We start from the raw sequence: 17,278 nt of genomic DNA, 5'->3' as shown, positions 1-17,278 counted from the left end.
TTTGCTCCATATAACTTTTTGTGTTATAGTAATAATTATTATGTTAAATCTAAATTAGATGAAAGCTAATAATACAGGGTGCATTTGTCTAGCTTTTTGTAAATGGCTTGAACACTTACTGAATCCAAATAATTATTATCAATTTCTTGTCAACTTAAAAAGTTCTGTCAGCAAACACATAAAAAAGTTTAATAGGGATCCACCTTATTGACTATTCTTAAGCATTCCTATAGGTTTCTTTCCACCTTACAAATGAAATGTACATAAATTTACTGTATAGATGATAACTGCAAAATAGAAAACATATACTTCAAATATAATTGCAGTAATGATTCCATTTTGAATAGATGCACTTTCAGAATCTAAGCATTTTTTAACTAGAAATGTGTGAATTGGTCAAAATCCCTAAAACTGATATATTAGTATTCTAGCCTCACTTACCGGACGTCCAAACTCCAGTTCTGAAAAGAACTTATACCAGGGTTCATTTTCTAAATCTATGTCATCTGGATTTATGCGATCAGTCTGGAACAGTTGTGAAGGAAAAAGGGAAGGAAAAGGCACACACTGATGAAAGTGTCAGGATGTTACTCTGACAATGCACTAACATTAAACATACATAAGAGGAAGGAAAGAAGGTGAAACAAAAATACAGGAATGAAGAAAGGAGGGTTCATGGTGAAAAGCGATTTGATCTGAGAGTTGTCACACACTGACTGAATTCTTCCTTTTGGTCTATTCTCCAAATAGTTGTGATGCATCATGCACATAGTACAAAAATGCAACACACACACACACACACACACACACACTGCAATTCTTGTAACTTTTATAAGTTTGTTATCATATATGAGTATTAAAATATTCTCATTTTTTTTAAAAAAAGTAGTTTTTTTTTAGTATTTGTTTAGACAAGTGTTAGACAACCGGTGATAATTAGATGGACATGATTTGGGGCAATACTTGAACCTTCCAAGGAAAGTGTGTTAATTCTACATTTTAAAGCCAAGCACATAGCTCAAACATCTCTAAAGCTTCAGCCAAAGTTTTTTTTAAAAGATTATCTATGCAATATTGATGGTTCTCCATGTAGAAAGTTATTCTGTGTACTTGTAAAAACCAGGATGGAAAGAGAAGAGCCATATATAGGATCACGGATAACCAGCTGATACTCAGTGATTCCATTAAGGCTTAGCAACCAAGATTGAAAATAAACCTAGATATCCATTAGGAGTTCCCTTATAAAAGTATATCAGAACTAATTTACTATCCAAGATATTGGAGATTAGAATGAATAATGTATAATGAATAATATTTCAAACCTCACTCAGACTGATTCCCTTCATGGAGGAAGTATGTAATGCTAAATAATACCTATGTACCATAATCACTTTTATTCCAATTAAATATCATGTCTCCAATTCTCTGAGTGTCCTCTAAGGATGGATTATATCCCAGAGTTCTGAAGGAACTGGCATATGTGATCTCGGAACCACTGAACTACATCTTTCAAAGATCCTGGAGCACTGGGGAACTACCAGAGGACTGGAAAAGAGCTGATGTGTTTCTCATCTTCAGAAAGGGGGAAAAATGGATCTAAGTAACTACAGACCAATCAGCTTGACATCAATGCCTGGGAAGATCCTGGAAAAGATAATCAAGATCTGTGAACACCTAGAAGCAAGCAAAGTTATAAACAGAAGCCAACACGGGCTTGTCAAAAACAGATCATGCCAAACAAATCTTTGACAAAGTGATTAAATTAGTGGACCAATGAAAAGCTGTGGACGTAATATGCTTAGATTTCAATAAGGCATTTGACAAATTAGATCACAACCTATTTCTCGGTAAGTTACAAAAATGTGGGATAGACAGCATCACTACCAGATGGATTTGTAACTGTCTGACAAACCACAGTCAATATGTAGTCCTTAATGGAACTACATCTAAATGGAGGGAAATAAGTAGTGGTATACTCCTAGGTTCTGTCTTAGGCCCAGTACTCTTCCACATCTTCATAAAACTCAGATGAGGGAAGAGAAGAGGAACTCATCAAATTTGTAGACAGACCCAAGCTGGCAGGAATAGTTAATGCCCCAGAAGATGAATTCAAGATTCAGAAGGTTCTCGACAGACTTGAACACTGAGCCCTATCAAAAAAAATGAAATTCAGTGGTGAGAAAAGTAAGGCTTTACATTTAAGCAAAAAAACAAAAACAAATGCATGAGTATAGAATAGGTGGAACTTGGCTCAATAGCAGTAACTGCGAGAGAGATCTAGGAGTCCTAGTGGACAACCACTTAAATGTGAGCCAGCAATGTGCTGCTGCCACCAAAAATGATAAAACAATCCTAGACTGTATTAACAGATGGACAGAATCAGGATCACATGAAGTGTTAGTACCACTTTGCAATACCTTGATAAGACCACACTTGGAATATTGCATCCAGTTTTAATCCCCACAATATTAAAAAGATGTTGAGACTCTAGAAAGAGTGCAGAGAAGAGCAACAAAGTTGATTAGGGGGCTGAAGACTAAAACATGAAGAAGGTTTGCTGGAATTGCGTACATCTAGTATACTGAAAATAAGGACTAGGGTGACATGATATCAGTCTTCCAATATTTGTGGGGCTGCCACAAAGAAGAAGGGGTCAACCTATTCTCTAAAGCACCTGAAGGCAGGACAGGAAGCAATGGATGGAAATTAATCAAGGAGAGAAGCAACCTAGAATTAAGAAGAAATTTCCTGACAATGAGAACAATTAACCGGTGGAATGACTTGCCCCCAGAAATTGGAGGTTTTTAAGAAGAGATTAGGCAGCTGTTTGTCTAAAATGGTGTAGGGCTTCCTGTTTGAGTGTGGGGTTGGACTGGAGGACCTCCCAGGTATATTATTCTGTCTTCTTATTCTGTTATTCTTTCTATGATCATGTGCATCCATCCCATCAAGTCCAAAGAAAATATGGAACGGTATAGGATCTCCCGTCATGTGCAGGAGGTTGGACTAGAAGACCTCCAAAGTCTCTTCCAACCCTATCATTCTATGTTTTATGTTTTAATGCTGATAATTAAAACATAGCAGTGAAGAAAGCAATGGCAGTTGGAAGACAATTTCTGCAAAGTCAGTTCCTTATCTTCAGCTAGGCTTTATGTGTGTTATTTAAAATTGTAAGCTATATCTGTATTTTTAGAGCATCTTTAAATACATAAATTAAAATGCTGGCAGAGGAGGCATGCTGCGGATCCTGTCAGTCCAACTATTCTGGCGGGCGGGATCCAAGCGAAGGGCCTTCTCTGTCGTTGCACCTGCTCTGTGGAACATCTTGCTCCTCCTCCTGACCTAAAGACTTGGCTCTGCCAATTACTTTGGGGCAGTGGAAGGTGGTTGATTGATTAACAACAGATCCCACCTTCCTCTCCCATCCTGCTCCCACTCTCTCCATCATTCATTGGGCTGTAGTATTTTGGATTTTATGTCAACTTATTTATGTTTTTTAATTTATACAGTTTTATTTTTTATGATTGTCAGCTGTCCAGAGTTACTTTGAGGTAAGATGGGCAACCTATAAATGTTCTAAATAATAAATAAATAAAAATCCAGCATTTGGCGTGTATTATTTTTTCCCTCCAAGTAGACAGCAGAGGGCAGCCCGAAACAGGCGTTCTGTGTTCTGAGCCTTTTGTAGGTTGAGAACTACATGCAGAAATAAGTTTACAATTCTGAGGCTGAACTTTACTTTTCAAGACAGAAAATTTACACCGAAAATTCTGACAACATGATTGACAAATACTAAATACTTATCATCTTCCACCCTATATTTTATGCACAGGCAAAAGTGCAGGGAAACCTGATATTTCATTTTGTCCCAACTGCTGACTGATGCCATGACCTTATAACTGTTTCCTTTTTTTTCTTAACAATTTTCCTGAATACTGATGGGAATGCCAATTGCTGACACAATCCATGCAGGTGTTAGAAGTGTTTTATTCTTTACTGAATGCGTGTATTTCCTGTCCCCTTGGAGGAAGAGGAGGAAGAGGAAGAGGAGGAGAAAGGAGGAGGAGGAGGAGGAGGAGGAGGAGGAAGAAGAAGAAGAAGAAGAAGAAGAAGAAGAAGAAGAAGAAGAAGAAGAAGAAGAAGAAGAAATTGTTTTAAACAGATTTTCTTCTGTCTGAAAGACAATGCCATGGAAACACAGAATCAGAATAATATAAACAATGCAGGATCCATGCTTTGGCCCTGCTCTTCCCTTACAAGAGTGAAAATACAACAGAAGAAAAACTGCTGTGGGTATAGTGAATCAAAGACAAAAACAGCGGCACCCTAGTTAAACCAGGTGCCGTTATGAAAACTCTTAATATTCTCAATCCCTGAAAAGTTAGTGAACCTCATCAAAAGTCTCTAACTTTCATTTTAATATGCCTGTTATTTTTACCCCCTATTGTTTCTTTATTAGGGACGCGGTGGCTCAGTGGGTTAGGATGCTGAGCTTGTTGATCAGAAGGTCGGCAGTTTGGCCGGTCAAATCCCAAGTGCCGCTTAGCAGAGTGAGCGCCTGTTACTCGTCCCAGCTTCTGCCAACCTAGCAGTTCGAAAGCACGTAAAAATGCAAGTACAAAAATAGGGACCACTATGGTGGGAAGGTAACAGCGTTGCATGCGCCTTTGGCATCTAGACATGCCAGCCACATGACCACGGAGATGTCCTTGGACAAGCGCTGGCTCTTCGGCTTTGAAACGGAGATGAGCACCGGCCCCTAGAGTTGGAAACGACTAGCACGCATGTTGTGGGGGAACCTTTACCTTTATTGTTTCTTTAATGGCCATCACCAAAAACCTGATCGGCATCCTGCCCATTTAAGGAAGGGAGTACTGAATACCTTTGCTTGTGGGAAAGGCACTGCCTGCTTATGATCACAAATGCAAAGCAAGACTGGGAATGGCTATAAGTAAAGGAGTCTGCATTAGAACACTGGATGAGCAGCCAGTATCTGGTGGAGCCTGTCTCATTGACTTGAGCAGATATATATTTTATAGCAAATATTTGCTGATTAATGGTTTCTGAAAGTTTCCAGGTTGAGAATGGGGACATCCTCCTCTGTTTATTGTCAATGGTTGTCTTTTAGAAGTAGACCATGGAAAGCCTACATATCTACTATAACTGACAGTAGAGACTACTGAACTGAACAGGCAAGAGGCTTTGGGTTGTAAAACTAATAAGATGTAGGTTGAGGGGCAGAGAAGCTCCTACTTTTGAATAATCTGTCAACAATATCCAAATATCTTATGAAAGAAGCATTTTGATCTTATAAAAAAAATGAAGGGAGCTAGACTATCTAGTCTGTATCAATACAGAAAAAAGGAAAGCAAACCAAATAATAACAATAAAACCAGCAGATGAAGCTCAGTCAGACTGTTTTTGTTATAAATATTCATAACCTCCAAATATGTTAGAGGTATTCATAACAAATAAAATTAATTACCATGTTGGTATAATTCTTAGATTTACAATGCACTTAGAGGGCATACATTTCTGGAAGGTTATTCTAGAAAGCTGTTCTAGTTTGAGAAAAGCAGTTATGCCTGAAAAAACCCTTGTGCATATATTTTCCAGAAACAATGATGGTGACAAATATGGATTATTATTCACAGAACTGAATAAAGATTCATCCATTTTTCTGGCATAACTAATCTATATATATGACAAATGCTGTTGTTCTCACAAACTGTCCCAAATTGAGGCAGGCATTCTCTCCAGATTCACAAGAAAAAAAATTAATCACAGAATATCTGTATTATCATTGTTCACATTTAAGCAACAGAAACTAACAAAAGGTAGTCCTTGTTTTACAATCATTTGTTTAGTGACTGTTACAATAGCACTGAAAAAAATGATTTATGACCGTTTTCCACACTTATGGCCCCCCTGGTCACATGATCAAAATTCAGTCACTTTAGGACAGTTGCACTATCCCGGGTCATGTGATCACCATTTGTATCCTTCCCAGCTGTCCTCTGACAAGCAAGGTCAATGGGAGAAGCTGGATTCCCTTAATAACTGTGTGATTCACTTAACAACTGCAGAGATTCGTTTAACTGTGACAAAAAAAGTTCGTAAAATGGGGCAAAATTCACTTAACAACTTTCTTGCTTAGCAACAGAAATTTGGGGCTCAGTTGTGGTTGTACGTAGAGGACTATCTATAGTTGAAATGTACATTATATAGCTGTACCTAGTCTTATATGCAACCATAATGAAGACTGAAATAGTGGACAAAGACAAAGAAGAGAGATTTTATCCAGATCAGTTATAATTGTTTTTGTTCCCTTCATTAAGGCAACACTATCTGTAAGTAGTGTGTATACGAATGTGGTTGTGTATATGCATGTGTGAAAGAATTAGCAGGTCAACAAGATGCAGATGGTGATGAAATGCTAGGGGAATTTGAAATGATGAAAAAAATCAAGAATATCACTGAAGCAAATCAGTGAGAAGTTAAGGGAGATAATACTAGTTTTTCCTGATATTCATAATTTATCTAAATGCCTATAGTTCTGTTCTGTTTCATATAAATGGCAAAGTGCATGATTAAGAGACTGAGGCTGCTAATTGCATTTTTATCTCAAATATTGGTTGTGGAGTATGGAACAGTTTTATTTTGCTACATTAGCAGAATAATAAAAGAACAGAACTGATTGAGCTATGTAAAATGAAGCTTCCAACAACTGTGAGAAAGCAATCATTACAGGGAAAAAACAGCTGTACATTTTTCCCAGTAATTTTTCAACTCATGCTGTGTCACAACTAACATGCCAAAAAAAATCCACAATCAATTTTACCATCTATAATTTTTATGGAAAGGAAGTTAATATTAGTTATACAATGGAGATTAATAAACTCTCTTTTTATTAATAGATTAAATATTGTCAAAAAGAAAACAATTCATGGAACAGCATGAATACTGTAATAAGAAAATAATTTATTAAAACATATATTCATTCTTTTCATAATAGGAAAATGCTTGGATTAAATAAAATGTGGCAACTGTACTCCGAAACTTAACTTGAGTAAAATGGAAAGAATCCCTGGGTGAAGGTTAAATTAGTTAGAGGATATATATCTTACCTCTAAATTAGAAAAGTGATGGGAGAGTATTTTGGCTGGAATGATAGCCAGAGGGAAAACGGCTTTACATCTGGCTAGCATGTTTTGTTATTGTTCTGATTAAGTTCACAACCTCTTGATGCCTTTCATGAAAAACGAATAAGCGTTTGTGCAATTCCCCATGTAATTTTGAGTCAGATTGCCAGGGTTGATATTAGCAGGATAAGTACTAAGTATAATATTAACTTCCAATAGGACATAAGGTTATATCTCACTTTGCTTGCTGGAAATGATATTTACTGAATCTAAAAAACCATAAAATGTTTTTTTTAAATGAACGAAATCCCAACTGATCATCTGATTCTGTTTATTCTCCATCTGGGAACTATTTGCAGTTGAAAACATTTTTTAAAAGGCTTATTTGATATTATACAAATTCTACCACACAAATGCCAACAATAACCCTCCTTCCTACTCCAATAAATATAATCCTGGGCAACAAATCCCCAAATTTCTAAGCCCAGGAAAGCCTGTACATCGTTAAAATAGCTGCTTAGTTGGTTTGGATTCTACCACTGAAATAAAGCCCAGATTCTAAAGATTAATAGAGGCACAAGCAGAGGTCACAGAAATGTAAATTGATGCAAATGTTTGTGAATTTAAATCCAAGAAAAGTTGTATTACCTATGCCAAAATCTCATCTCATCCAACATTTGATTAGCTGGCTTTGGATATGAAGTTTGGTTTCTCAAATGCTCATGCGAACTAACCCAGAGAAAGTTAATGCTCAGATGAACTTAAGTAATTTTACTGAATGAATACATCTTATTCAATATTAAAAAGTAGAAAATGTAATTACAATTGCATGGAACTGAATATTATATGAACTATGACATGATACCCTCACTTAGACATGATCTTTTGCCACCATTAGTTTAAATATCACAAGAGGCGTGAAAGTACTTAATATTCCCTAAACATTACATAGGATGAACTATATAATAGAGAATTAATGCAATAAATCATGATATAGAAAAGTGGTGGCCAACAGTAACCCTTCATCTTTATAAACCTCACTTACACAAACTGAGACACCCCACTATCCATTTGCCAAGTGACTCTCCATTTTTGTGGCTAGGCTATTACTGAGCAGGCTAGTGTTGAGTCAAGGTTTTCTGGCACCCTATGCCAGCATATCAACCTCATGGGCAATCCAGAATACACAGGAAACTTTGGAAGTTTTTTTGACGGATTTTCCAGAGTTGCCTTGAACAAAATCCTAGCCTTTTAGATACACTAAAAATTAAATGGTTTTTTTTCCAACTACAAAGGTAAACCTTGTAGGGTAGGCAAGGCGGGTTGTATGATGTGTGTGAGTTCCAGCACCTTTCTTTCTTTCTCTTTCTTTCTTTCTTTCTTTCTTTCTTTCTTTCTTTCTTTCTTTCTTTCTTTCTTTCTTTCTTTCTTTCTTTCTTTCTTTCTTTTTCTTTTTTTTTACAAAAAGAGCACTGGCTATAAGATTAAGTTCTATGCATATTGTGTTGTGGCTGGCAAAAGCTGGAGGCCTTTCTTTGTATAGCTATTTCTTTCTTTCTGGTGTGTGTGTGTGTAGGTATGTATGTTCAGATATGGGAATCCTGATTTCATGTAGCATGTGTTCCAGAAAGTCAACATAGAACAGAACAGAATAGAATTCTTTATTGGCCAAGTGTGATTGGACACACAAGGAATTTGTCTCTGGTGCATAAACTCTCAGGGTACATGCAAACAACAAAATAGTATAATCATAAGATAGTAATAGGAGTGTGTAGTAGATGAGAAGGTTAATAGTAATACAGCCATAATACTTGGGTAAATATCCTTAGACATAAGAAAATACTGTGGTAATTAGGTGTTCAGCAGGGAATATTTCCATACTTGCACAAAACTTGCAAAAATTTGCTAACTCAAAGAAGTACTGGATTCAGAATCTCAGTCTTGAATAAGTGTGCCTGAGTGATTTGCATCTGCGTATATCTGTGTATTTGCTTCTGTCTCTCTGTCTCCCTCCCTCCCTCTCTCTGTCTCCTCTTTCAGAAGAACAAGACACTAATAATTCTCTAGAATTAAACAAAGAAAGATAGGGAATACCAAGCCTCATCTAACAAAACCAAGCAAATCTTCCCACTATCCCTGAAAATATTCCAGGTGATTGAGGATAAAGGGAAAGGAAACATTTCACTCTTCCAGCTCCAGGGCCACACAATTGGATAGGCAGGCCATTTTCTTGCTGTTAGATGATATGGAGATGGAAGGATGACATAGAATTCTTCAGTCATTGCTCACTATACTAGTGGGTGAGTGGGTAGCAACACTGGCCTGTCCTGCTTCTGAGGGCAGTGCTTTGTCTACCGATGTATTTTATTTATTTGTTTTTATTTTATTACATTTATATACTGCCCTTTCCCTGAGGACTCAGGGCGGTTTACAGGGAGTTAAAAAACCAGCAATACAAAAGTTAAAACCAATTTAAAAAAGATTAAACTAACCCTGTGCAATTAAAACCCCGATTAAAATAAATTACTCCTCAGCCTGTACTTTCCTGGAAGGACAAAACGAAGGGTCCCTAGTATGTAATTCAAAATTTCTCTGGATTCTATTGAGTATTCCCCCAAGTGAACAATTTTAAAAGCTGGGATAAGTATTTTCCTTAATATTCACACATTTCCCTATGAATAAATCTTGATTCATTACTTTGGCCATGCTGTATTTGTTATGTACGCTGGTCTGTTACAATTAGCCAATGATGATGAGGAGGAGGATTATTGGGTAGTATCAATATAGAGTTCTTGGTGTTCTCTGAACTTGGTTGTTTTCTTGCAGATGTTTTATTACCAGGCTAGGTAGCATCATCAGACCAAGAGATATTCAGTTTGCTAGCTATTTATATAGAGTAGCTTGCATCATCAATCAGTGGTGATATTCCTTGATGGTTCTTTGATTATGATATTGTTTTCTTTCCTTGATTGTTTAACTGGTGCTGTTTTCCAGTACCCCATTCTACCTTTCACTGATAATCTAGCTTGGGGTGAAAATGTCTCTGAGGAAACAACCTAACTCAGAGAACATCAAGATTCCGAAATTTCAACTCTGAGCTACATATATTCTCTTCTATTAACAATACATATCCCAAGTATAATTTCATCATGGCACAAATGAAAAGTTCTCCACCCATGTTATACATACAATATATCTTAAGAAAAGGAAGGTTGCCGGTATATAAACTATAGTCTTTCCTGATCTAACACTCTCCATTTGTGTTAGGAATTGTCAGCTAGCATCTGAAGAATACAAAGTTAGGGAAGGGTATTCTAATTTATGGCATATGTAATATGACAAAATACAACTTCAAATATTACTATCACAATGTATCATCATAAGATAATAATACTAATAATCCATTTCAACATTTAGCATATAAACCAACCAAGACAATCAGAAACCTAAGGTTTCTAAATAATATTTACCATGTTTAAAAGTAAGCATTTCCAAAATGCTATATACCAGTATGTAACTTTACAGTTAAAATATTTAGGAACAATTTGAGTGGCTGCCACAAAGAAGAGGGGTTCACATTATTCACCAAAGCACCAGAGGGCTGGGCAAGAAACAATGGTTGGAAACTGATAAAAGAGAGAAGCAACCTGGAATTAAGGAGAAACTTCCTGACAGTGAGAAAAATTAACCAGTGGAATAGCTTGCCGACAGAAATCATGGGTGCTCTATCACTGGAGATTTTTAAAAAGAGGCTAGACAGTCACTTGTCTGAGCAGGGGGCTGGACTAGAAGACCTCCAAGGCCCCTTCCAGCTCTATTCTATTCTATTCTATTCTATTCTATTCTATTCTATTCTATTCTATTCTATTCTATTCTATTCTATTCTATTCTATTCTATTCTATTCTATTCTATTTCTATTCTATTCTATTCTATTCTATTCTATTCTATTCTATTCTATTCTATTCTATTCTATTCTATTCTATTCTTTTTGCTTCCATATTAAGCAGCATAAACCATACTGATTGAATTAGAATCAGTTTGTTTAGATCAAGGTGTGGCAATCACAATGCAAACACTCTGCATGTATATTTCTATAAACATACAGTAGTTACTGGTTACTGGAATGGTTAGCAATAAGTATTGAGATGTAAGACTGCAGCCTCATTAAACATGCTTTTCATTAATTTAATTCCTAGTTTTCAAAAGTCTTAATGAAGAATTTTGGTTATCTGTTAGTTTGCACTGTGCTATTATATGTAAAATACCAGTAATAACAAAATCATATTTGTGGATTTTGGAACAAAGATTTTATTCACATGTGTAACAACTCTCATGTTACTTCTATATGTGCTGATGAAATTACAAGGATAGTGAAAAAAAAATCTCATTTCCACATTGGATCTAGAAGCTTGTAAGTATTATAATCTATGCAACAAGATAAATGTGCATGTTTATTTTCACTGAATCCCCAATCCCTCAAATAAAAATACTGTATTAACCCAAGGAAAATAATTTTGCCTCTTTGTTCTATGTTAAACTTTCAGTTAAACATTCTCTGTAAGAAAGGAACCCAGTATTAGGAATTTATTTCTGGGATGAAGGTAATTTATTACTTATTACTGGTGATCTCTGAGTCAAGACCAGGTACCCACCATCCTCCTGGGACTTTCTTTAATGGCTCTTCTATTATGGATGCTAAAATACCCCTGTGAAAACTAATGGACAACTTGGCAGAAGAAGCAAAACAGGTGCTCAACAACACCTGTTTTACCGGTCTACTATAGAGAGTGTCCTCTCATACCATATTGTGGTTTGGTATGCTGGTCTGACAGCCGTGGATAGAAAAGTATTACAGAGGGTGGTGAGCACAGCACAAGACATTGTGGGCTGTCCCTTGACACCACTGGATGACATCGCCAGGGCTCGCTGCCTTGGAAGAGTGAGGAAAATTCTCAGGGATGACTCACACCCTGGTCGGTATCTCTTTACTCTCCTACCATCAGGTAGGAGATATAGGAGTATAGCCAGCCATACCATACTAACAGGCTGAAGAACAGCTTTTATCCATGGGCTGTTAGGCTCTTGAATGGGAAATAATTTTATAAATTTTATGTATGAATGACTTGCGAGGCTGGTGTGTTGTGCAATTAGCTCACATGGTGTAATAAGATGGAGGGTTTGTTGTCACTGTGAGTTGTGGGGGGGCACAAAGGGAGGCTCAGCCAATCTCAATGTATACACGGTTGTACTTTGACAATAAAGGTTCATTCAACAAGTTGTGTGGATAAGTCTTTAGGACATTCTCTTGCCCTGGATATGAGAAAATGCCCTAAAGGCAAATGAGATCTTTCAGTTGCATGGAACTGCAAGAGATCAAGGCAAGCCATAGTCAGCCATGAGTCAACGCACATATACAGCAGGCTCATAGTTATCAAGCTCCTGGAAGAAGTCTCTTGAACAAAATGCTCAGCTTGTAATTCTTAAAAGCATCTTATTATACTTAACAAAAGCATGTCAGATTTAAAGAATAAATGTTTTACTGAATTATTTATTATATATATATTATATATATATATACTCACTGGTCTTTCATGTTCAAGGATTGAAGACTTTCCTGGCTCATATTCAAAAATGCTTCTTGGTTCTGAACGGAATTTGCGGGTATCTACTTTTCTATCAGGAGGCTCCCACTCATTTCTAAAAATAAAATTGACAAATGATCTAACATCCAACATATGCAACACAAAGTTTTCTAAGAACAAATTAATGGATACTTTTAATAAAACTAGAAAAAAATGTTGATCACAATAGAGAATCTCCTGATTTTGAATGGAATTTCTAAGTTTACCACACAGAAAACTACATTCCATATCAACATAAGTAATAATGTTATATTTAAAAATCAAAAGGCAAAAAGTGACTATTTTTACTAAATAAATACTGAAAGCTTAATGAGTAACATTTGTCTACCTAATTTGGAGTCCTTCTTTGTCTATGATAATAAAGAAATGAGATGGAGTGGTGATGAATAAAGTTTGCTGGTAGCTAGGGGTTCTGCACATGTGGTATTAGGCAATGACTATTTATTTGTAAAATTGGGCTGTAAGGAGAAGCTGAGGGTTTAGTCTGCATACCACCCACATGCTGCTTGACATAAACCCTTGCTGGGCTTCTAAAATACCCCTGATACCTCCCCAACATATAGAATAAGGGGGTTTCAATTTCTTTGTATTATGTTTGGCTCTGAGTAGAGTTCAATCATGGGGGTGTCCTGAGTGATCTGTGGCTCAGTGAACATAGGTAGTCACCCATTACAATTACCCTTCACTTTATAGAAGTTGTATCATGATTTAATTGCATCATGAATGGAAGACATAGTTCATAATTTTTTGCTGCAGTCAGATCATTCTATGATCCTGCAGGTGGAAAGGCCCATTAAACTTACATGCTCTGGTTCTTCTGGATCCAAATGGATTCCAGCAAGTGATGGGGATTTCCTTGAATCCCTAGTTTAGCTCTGGAATATAAAGATGACAGGGATGCTAGGCCAATTATTCCCAAGTAACCTCTTACTGTAAATCCTGAGTTGCTCTGGGAAATGAAGTAGCAGAAGAAATATCTAGACTAGAGCATTAGTGGTCAAAGGTCAGAAGTGAATATGACATAGTGATAAAGATGGCAAAGGGCTCTTTCTTTGTCATGCTCTTTGCTTTGGCACACAATGCCTACAACCTTGTTTAGGAAGAACTGCTCCCTTTTTTGAGATAAAAATCGGCCAAACCTGTCTATAGGCTATTGGGAGGATTTGGGGCATGGTGTGATAATAGTATTTGCAATATTGGTGAATGATACAAGAGCCATCACATATATACATAACACTGAACTGAGGGCTCTCCATTGACTACCAATAGGTTTCTGAGGACAATTCAAAGTACTGGTATTGATCTTAAAATTTCTCTATGACTTAGCTACTGGATATGTATAGGATTGCCTATTTTAACTAGATTCCATCTTCCAGTTTACTAGTCCTGGGTAGGGATGCTGAAGGTTCTTCCCCCATGTGTTATATTTCATCAGTGGAATAAGCTGCCAATCTGAAATCCAGATGGCTCACTACTACTGACTTTTAGAAAACTCTTTAAAACAGTTGTTCAGAAGGGCATTCATTTAAGACATATAATCAATATATCTATACATTTTGTAATAACAATTCATAATATAGGTATGTGTTTTAAGTAAAATTATTTCTGTTTTACAGTATTTCTATATTACTATTATCTTTATTTTTGTTAATTATACAGCACCATGATTGCACTAGAAATTAGCAGTATTTTAAAAAAGTCAGCCAGCCAGCCAATCAGATGCTTCCATGAAAAGCCATGCTGTATCTCTGAATACAAAACCAAACACTGAAATAATGGCTCTCACACTAGTATCAAATTTGCCACTTCTGGATTAATTGCTATAAAGTAATATATAGCTTACTTTTCTGGGGCAGATCTTTGCCAAGGACGAACAGGTGGTACTGGAGGTGGTAGAGGTGAAGAGACCTTAAAGGCTTCAGTGCCATTGTCAGAAGTACTTTTAGTCAGTGGTCTGTATGTCTGAGTCTTTGCAACAGGATGTGCTTGAGCAGAAAGTGATTGACTGAAGTTACCTAGTCAAAGACAAATCAAAATCACAAAGGATCTAAATATTAGTACTAGACTGACAGAGGCAGACACATGCACACACAGACAAACATACACAGCAGTGTGGTGTAGGGTTAAGGAATGAGGAGATCAGGATGTAGTTCTCCCTTAGGCATAGAAGCTGAGTGGGAGAATTTGGGCCAGTCACTCTCTTTCTCAACTTTAGATTGAGTACATGAAAGACATCTGTCTAGCTACTCTTACAAGACCACTGTCTTATATTATGGTCCATAACCTTCAATGAAGAGGCCTTCATCTTGAAATGGATTGATTCAATCTAATAAACACATACACACATGCACACATTGTCCATTGAAATATGGACTGAGTAAAAGGAGCCTTCCTACCACCCCCCAAACCTCCACAGCAGAATAAAAGAAAGTATCTTCTATTTACTCAACATTAGCTTTGGATAGAAGCTAGTCACCTTAATTCTGACCTCTTCTGCCATTTTGTTATAAAATGTGACTCTCCCAGATAATGCTGATTGTTCAATGGGAAAATAAAGTTGCCTATATTTTTTCATCATCTTTGAAATAGGTGGTTTATAGCTCATAGTGCCCTCCCTTGAGCATCACAAACTATGAAACCAAGAGTTTTAATACATGGATACTCTGTTGCTGGGGGTAAAATTGCTCTTCTGTACCATTCTGAAACTCTATGATTGGACCGGGTAGATCGAGCCATTTGTCCAATATTTTTCCACATATTGTAGATCTCTCTTATTATATCAGATTACTGTTTGAAAAAAGATTTGTAGAGCAAGTTAAACTATAGGCCAGCAAGACTATATGCTGTTGTGTCTATAACTATTTCCCCTTTCTGTAGCCTATACCTCTGTGATAGTTTAAAGATAGTTTGTTAGGAACAAAAAAACCATAGTCATGAAATATGAAAATTGTTTGAGCTATGAATTCAAATAAAATAATTAATGACAGTCTCTAATGTTAGCCTGATCCCTGATCATTACTCAAAACTCAGAAGGACAAACTGATGCACATTTATATATTTGCTTGTACAGTATACCCATACCTTATTAATAAATATAAAGCCTTGCTTGTTAGTAATACTTATTAGTACTTAAAATATTATTTGGGAATATCACATTAGCTCAAAATTTCTTTTTTGTGCAAACAAATACAACATGCAGCATATAGCTGAAATGACAATTAAAATATATGCCTGTGGTAAAATGCATTTTGCATCATTTTGAATCTAAGAATAACATTCACATTTCAAATAGGCTTCCTGTTATTCATAGGAAACTTAAAATATTTTCACAATGTATTCTTAACGAAATTTTTCATGTCAGTGAAATGGATGGATCTATTTATGGTAGATCCAATATTTTTTTAGGATACAGATTTTGTTTTGAAATCCAATGAAAATTAGAGTGGTTAAATAACTGCTTTCAATGCTCATACTCTTTCCTCAAAATGGGGCAGAATATATGCCTTTTTGGGTTGTGAATATCCTTTATGTTGTGCATAGAAACAAAGCAGTTCCCCACAATGCTGCTACCTTCAACGCAAGATATTACAGAAAAGTTGTTCCAGATGCTATGTTTTCACACTCTGCTTTAATGAGTTATCTTAAGATGTTATTGTGTATTCAAGTGTTCTCCACTCTAAAGTAAAAGTTGTCCAACCAATACAAATAAAAAACAAAATTAATAATACATATTGGATTATTTATTAAAAGAACCATTAATTGTTGATATATGGAAAATAATGAAACAAAAACCATGTAGATTCAATAGAGTGATAAAACTACTCATGCAAGCAGAATGAAGTATGTTCCCATGGGGTTAGATATTGTTAGAAGTTGCTGGCACTAAAAAGAAAAGACCCATGTGAAAAGGAAGGAATAATTCCTACCAGTATTATATGCATATGAAGTATTATACATGTCAGTGTCATCATCTACAAAAAGAAAGACAAATGTTATAGCACTGAAATACCTGTCCATTTATTCACAGCAAGGCAGTTTTAAACTCTCTCCCTTGATAAATGTTTACTATTTGTGGTGTTTATTCTCCAGTTTATTTGGTGTGATATAACACTAGACTTGTACTCGGTCAGAGTTCAAATTAAGATGCCACAAATGAATTCTAACAAATATGCAGAAAGAAGCTTTAATTTCTTTCCATTACTGAAGCAGCTAAAGTGATTTGTTGCCTAGGCAAACAATAGCAATGGGAATCATGCTAGCATGCTAATTCCAAGGAATGCTAATGAAAATTTGCTTTGTTGGGTCTCTTCAATAAACTCATATTAAGCCCTTTACTCTCTTCTTCTTGAAAAGACCACTAAGTAGGGGTTTTTCTTTACCTGGAAAAAAAAATAATGAACTGTGTTTAAGAGACTCACTGAACTGAAGATGCAGTATATAGACATTACATGTCATGGGGCTTAGGTCTCTAAGAGACTTTCAAATAATTTCTG

At 36.1% G+C, this 17,278-nt stretch overlaps 1 protein-coding gene across 1 annotated transcript in view; it reads right to left on the bottom strand.

Moving 5' to 3' along the window:
- The window catches only part of SORBS2 (sorbin and SH3 domain containing 2), a 178,514-nt gene that overhangs the window by 46,236 nt on the left and 115,000 nt on the right, over positions 1-17,278 (bottom strand). The window contains exons 13-16 of the mRNA XM_081332252.1: positions 16,712-16,756; positions 14,629-14,800; positions 12,726-12,840; positions 442-525 (exon numbers count right to left, since the gene is read on the bottom strand). Coding sequence (XP_081188378.1) covers positions 442-525; positions 12,726-12,840; positions 14,629-14,800; positions 16,712-16,756 — 416 coding nt within the window. The remainder of the gene's footprint in view (positions 1-441; positions 526-12,725; positions 12,841-14,628; positions 14,801-16,711; positions 16,757-17,278) is intronic.

This window comes from Vipera berus (genome assembly GCF_964194415.1).
Source record: "Vipera berus genome assembly, chromosome: 7".
Taxonomy (NCBI): Eukaryota; Metazoa; Chordata; class Lepidosauria; order Squamata; family Viperidae; genus Vipera; species Vipera berus.
The sequence above is the reverse complement of the archived record's forward strand: the minus strand, read 5'-3'. Positions and strand labels throughout refer to the sequence as shown.